General features: G+C 62.8%; 1 protein-coding gene across 1 annotated transcript in view; it reads right to left on the bottom strand.

Moving 5' to 3' along the window:
- Nucleotides 1-1,341: 1,341 nt before the first annotated feature.
- The window catches only part of RNPEP (arginyl aminopeptidase), a 16,320-nt gene continuing 12,164 nt past the window's right edge, over nucleotides 1,342-5,497 (bottom strand). Inside the window, exons 3-8 of the mRNA XM_026864390.1 lie at nucleotides 4,750-4,865; nucleotides 4,398-4,510; nucleotides 4,080-4,188; nucleotides 3,241-3,465; nucleotides 2,568-2,710; nucleotides 1,342-1,541 (exon numbers count right to left, since the gene is read on the bottom strand). Coding sequence (XP_026720191.1) covers nucleotides 1,377-1,541; nucleotides 2,568-2,710; nucleotides 3,241-3,465; nucleotides 4,080-4,188; nucleotides 4,398-4,510; nucleotides 4,750-4,807 — 813 coding nt within the window. The 5' untranslated portion in view covers nucleotides 4,808-4,865 and the 3' untranslated portion in view covers nucleotides 1,342-1,376. The remainder of the gene's footprint in view (nucleotides 1,542-2,567; nucleotides 2,711-3,240; nucleotides 3,466-4,079; nucleotides 4,189-4,397; nucleotides 4,511-4,749; nucleotides 4,866-5,497) is intronic.

The following is a 5,497-nucleotide window of genomic DNA, read 5'->3' as shown; positions in this document are numbered from 1 at the left end:
GGGTTCAGTCTGGAGAAGAGGAGGCTGAGGGGAGACCTCCTGGCCCTCTGCAACTCCCTGCCAGGAGGGGGCAGAGAGGGGGGATGAGTCTCTGGAGCCAAGGAGCCAGCGCCAGGCCCCGAGGGAATGGCCTCAAGCTGCCCAGGGCAGGGTCAGGCTGGCTCTGAGGAAGGATTTCTGTGCAGAAGGGGCTGTTGGGCGTTGGAATGGGCTGCCCAGGGCAGGGGGGAGTCCCCGGGATCCCTGAGGGGGTTGAAGAGTCAGGCTGAGCCAGCGCTGAGGGATCTGGGGGAGTTGGGAACGGTCAGGGTGAGGTTTATGGTGGCACTGGAGGAGCTTCAAGGGCTTTTCCAACCAAGATGATTCTGGGATTCTGTTGGTCGTCCCTTGGTTTGTCTGTGGGGGACCGGGCTGGGTCGCAGGAGAAAGCACCAGAAGCACCAGGGCTGTTGGGGGGAGGGGGCACCTTCCCCTAGGATCAGGCAGCTACACAGCCCCACGGGGCCAGGACATACATGGGGTTGGTTTGAGCTTCCCAAGGTGTGGGGCTGCTCGTGTCACTGCCACCTCCAGGATCCTTCTGAGATGGGGCCATGGGGACCTTTCTGGCCAGCAGGTTCCCAGGGTTACTGCAGCCTTGGGGCAGTTTTGTGAAGGAATTTTGGGGTCCTGCTCAAAATTGCCCCAGTCCTGCATTTGGTAAGGACTACGTAACAGCATGGCTGCCAACCTTTGTCTTACTCCAACAGGCTCCACCCTGTACAGGTCACGCTGGCTCTTCAAAGCCCTGGGGTTGTGCTTTACTTGCACCATTGTGCACTCGGGGACTTTTCCCCGCAAAGAGCAGGTCCTGCTGAACTCATGGCCCCACAGCCCCTTGGGGCAGCTGCTGTCAGCGCCAGACTGCTCACCGGAGCAGGGTCAAGTTCCTGAGCCTGGCTCAAGGCCTGTCAGGCTGTGCAGGGGCAGAGCCCCCCATGACGCTGCTCAGCCGTCTGTTGTCACTCCAGGTTTAGGAGATGGCCTGAGCCCAGCTGACACCCAGAGCTGCCGCTTCTGCCTCTCCCCCACAGAGCCGGCAGGGGCAGGTCCCCAGGGGGCAGAGAGCACCAGCCCCCTCCTCCTCACAGCTCGGCAGGAGCCCGGTGCGGATCAGGGCCGCGGCCTCCCCAGCTGTGCCAGAGTGAGGGGGCTGGCAAGGGTCTCTCCTGGGCCACCAGCCTGGTTCTTGGGCCAGGGGAGCAGGGACTCACACGCAGGTTGCTCGTAGGACACCAGGAACAGGAAAAGTACAAGAAAAAATTACACATTTTAATGAGTAATTAAATGCATAACACAGGCAGTGAGGGGGAGAGAGCGCCGAGGCCCAGCCTGCACTAGGCCTCTGCCCCCTCCAAGCCCAGGATCTTCCTGACGTAGTTCTGGACGTTGACGTGGAGCTGGGGGGCTGTAGCGGAGAAGGTCTCCAGGGCCAGGGCCCGGGCTGCCTCCGACCCGCCCCACATGGCGCGGTAGAGGGGGAGGGTGTACTTCTGCTTCCCCTGCAAGGACACAGCGGGGGTTACCCCAACCGCCTCCGGGGGGTGGAGCCCCACACCCCCCCAGCGCTCAGCACCTCCGGCATCACCCAGAGGAGGGGGACAGACCCCTGGCACTGCGGCACCGGGAAGGGGAGACTTTGACCTTGTCGAAGGGGTGGGCCTGTGCAAAGCTCATGAGGTTCAACAAGGTCAAGTGCAAGATCCTGCACCTGGTCAGGGCAACCCCCCACTACCAGTACAGGCTGGGGGAGGGATGGGCGGATGGAGAGCAGCCCTGTGGAGAAGGACTTGGGGTACTGGTGGGTGATAAATTGGACATGAGCTGGCGATGCCCACAGCCCAGAAAGCTGACTGTATCCTGGGCTGCACCGAGCAGTGTGGGCAGCAGGGCCGGGAGGGGGATTCTGCTCCGCTCTCGTCAGACCCCCCTGCAGTGCTGGGTCCAGCTCTGGGGGCACCAACATCAGAAGGACACAGACCTGCTCGAGTGGGCACAGAGGAGGCCATGAAGATGCTCGGGGGCTGGAGCCCCCCCTGTGAGGACAGGCTGACAGAGTTGGGGGGTTCAGCTGGAGAAGAGAAGGCTCCAGGGAGACCTTAGAGCGGCCCCCCCAGGGCTGAAAGGGGCTGCGGGAAAGGGGGGAGGGACTCTGGATCAGGGTGTAGGGATAGGATGAGGGGTAACGGCTTTAAACTGACAGAGGGGAGATTTAGATTAGACGTAAGGAAGAAATTCTCCCCTCTGAGGGGGGTGAGGCCCTGGCACAGGTTGCCCAGAGAAGCTGTGGCTGCCCCCTCCCTGGAAGGGTTCCAGGCCAGGTTGGACGGGGCTTTGGGCAACCTGGGCTAGTGGAAGGTGGCCCTGCCCGGGGCAGGGGGGTGGGACTGGATGGTCTTTAAGGTCCCTTCCAACCCAACCCATCCTGTGGGTCTATCAGGAGCAGGAGCTGCTCTCTGGCACTGAAGGGCCTGTGTCCTGTGCCCATCCCTCCCCCTGGGCACAGCCACCGCTGCCCAGGGACAAACCTGGCTGTGGAGGAAGTCCTTGACCTTGCTGTACTCAGCCTCAAGGTTGTTCTTGAGGACAATCTGGCACCAGCGCAGTCGCAGCTCGGCGTTCTGGGCCTTGGAAATCTTCGGGTACATCTTGCTCAGCCTTTCCACATTGCCTGTGAGAGGGGGCTTGTCACCATCCCCCCGGGGGCTCTGCCCCCACCTCCCAGCCCTGCTCCGAGGGGACCCTGCGAGCCCATCCCAGCCCCTGCGACCCTCCCAGCACCCCAGCTCTGGGAGCCCCCCAGGTGCTCGCTGGCTCCAGGCAGGAGAGTGCCCATCTTGGGCTTCCTGGGGCCAGGTAGCCCTGCAGGGCCACACGCCCAGCGGCTCGGGGAGCCAGCGCGAGGGGTGGGGAGGGCCCTCAGCAAAGAGTGCAAGGGGAGCTGAGCTGAGATGGGGAGGCGACAGCCCAGCAGAGCCCACCTGGGGCTCGCAGGGCTCCTCCTTGCTACTGTCTATGTCCCAGACGGCTGGGGACACGCTGCCCCGGCTCTCTGCCCCCCACTGCACCGACTGAGGGTTCCCAGGCACCGGGAGCGGCACTGCCGGCCACGCACCCCTGATCTCACTGATCCCTGCCACTGTCTGGGCCGGGCCCGTCCCCGTGTCTCCTCTGGGCACTGGGGGGTGACCTGGCCCTCACCTTCTGGCAGGGGGGATTTCTGCAGGACCTGATCCAGGAAGTAGACCAGCTGGTAGGTCCTCCAGGCCATGATGTCCACAGCTTCGATCGCTTCCATGTTCAAGGTGTCAGCAGCCCAGAGCTCTGCCAGCTCATCCGCCGGCTTCATCAGCTGCTCCCCCGGAGAGAGGTCGGGCAGATAGGGGGGCCAGCCCGGCGTGTTCAGCCAGCGGTCAAACTCGAAGCCTGCAGCAAGGAAGGGAGGGGGAGCTGGGACTGGCCTTGGACCCCACACCAGGTGCTGATACCCAGACATCCCGCTGCCAGCTACAAGGGCCCCCCAGCACCCGCAAACCTGCCCAGGGATGGCAACAAGCAGCAGTGACTCATGGGGTGAGGCTGTTGAGCCCCCTGGGCTTGGCGTGTGCCTGTGTGGTACCAGCCCCACTGCTGCCCGAGATAACCCAGCTCCAGCATGGGAAGCTCCTGCCAAGCCAGGATCACCACAGCAAGGCCAAGCTGAGCCCAGCCCCAGCACTTGCCAGCAGCTCCACCCGCAAAACACTCACACCCTGGTGCTCCCCACCAGGCTCAGCTGTCTGTGGGGAAACCCCCTCAATCAGCACCCGAGCGCAGAGCACAGACTGGATTTGTGTGGAGAGTCAGGCTGAGCCCAGGTTAGAGCCTGAGCCAGGCCAGCCAGTGCTGTGCCTCCTCCAGTGGAGCCGAGGCCAGTAGCAGCAGCAGCAGCTGTCTCCATAAAACACACAAACCAACGTGCATAGGGTCTGCAGAGGGCACGGGATGGCTCCAATGACGGCAGGGTGCTGGTTCCCTGGCCTGGCAGGTGCTGTGCTGACCTGGGATGGACTCCACACCCTTTTCCTTCAGCTCCGGGAAGTACTCCAGGAAGAAACCAAGGGTGTCGTCCGCTGTGATGCTCTGGAACTTGAACCGGTTCACATAGGCCTGCGGGGACAGCCGGGGTGTGATGCCACACACACTCAGCCCTGGCAGTACTGCCTAACCCTCCGCGTGCTCCATTTCATTCCCCATCTCCGTTTCCCACCTCCTGTTCCTCTCCCCAGCCTGCCCTTCCCAGTCGCCCAGTGCTCCAGCCTCCCACCGCAAGGTTCTGTACGACTCGGCACCTCCGGCTGGTTCCTCCTCGTACCCACCTGCAGGAAGGCATCAAACTTGTTCTGGTCCCCGACCAGATGGGCCAAGTAGCTCACAAAGCAGTAGCCCTTCTCGTAGGGTGTTTCGTTGTATGTGTCATCCGGATTAACACCTAGAGAAACAGAAAAGGCTCAGAAATCATCTGCCCATCTGCAAAACAAAAGGGCCCTCACGTGTGCCAAGATTTCCACTTTCTGCACCGGGTGCAAGCCTGTCGCACCCCTCCTCGAGGCATCGTCTTGCTCAGGTCCCACCACCAGCGCCAGTTTTACTGCAAGCTGTGAACACCCCAGCAGCAGGGCCTCTCCCCCACACCACCACCCTTCACCTGCCCCCGCTGCCCCCCCCGACCTGGCTCGATGACCACGCGCAGCTTGTTGAGCGGATGGTCCTCCCCGGTGTTGTCCATGTGCTGGCGCAGCAGGGCCCTGCCTGTGGCAGCCTCCAGACAGGTGTAGGCTGAACCTGGGCAGAGACAAGCAGGAGGTGGTCGGAGACCCCGAGCAGACCTCAGAGGGCTTAGAGCACAACGGGTGCTGCTATGGGAGGGAAACAGCGTTCACTTATGAGCTGGGAGAGGGGGACATTGATAAACGAGGTATCGGGATGGTGGAGTCACAGAGAGGTGCAGCAACCCCCGCCTCGGTTAGTGAGAGGTTTCTTACAGAATCAGAGAATCCTCTTGGTTGGAAAAGCCCTTGAAGCTCCTCCAGTCCAACCATGAACCACACACTGAGCATTCCCAACTCCCCCAGATCCCTCAGCGCTGGCTCAGCCCGACTCTTCAACCCCCCCAGGGATCCCGGGGACTCCCCCCCTGCTCTGGGCAGCCCATTCCAACGCCCAACAGCCCCTTCTGCACAGAAATCCTTCCTCAGAGCCAGCCTGACCCTGCCCTGGGCAGCTTGAGGCCATTCCCTCGGGGCCTGGCGCTGGGGCCTTGGCTCCAGAGACTCATCCCCCCTCTCTGCCCCCTCCTGGCAGGGAGTTGCCGAGGGCCAGGAGGTCTCCCCTCAGCCTCCTCTTCTCCAGACTGAACCCCCCCAGTTCCCCCAGCCGCTCCCCAGCAGACCTGTGCTCCAGACCCTGCCCCAGCTCC

The sequence above is a fragment of the Athene cunicularia genome, assembly GCF_003259725.1.
Source record: "Athene cunicularia isolate RWA chromosome 26 unlocalized genomic scaffold, athCun1 chr26_part2, whole genome shotgun sequence".
Lineage (NCBI taxonomy): Eukaryota > Metazoa > Chordata > Aves > Strigiformes > Strigidae > Athene > Athene cunicularia.
This window is presented reverse-complemented; position numbering and strand designations above follow the sequence as displayed.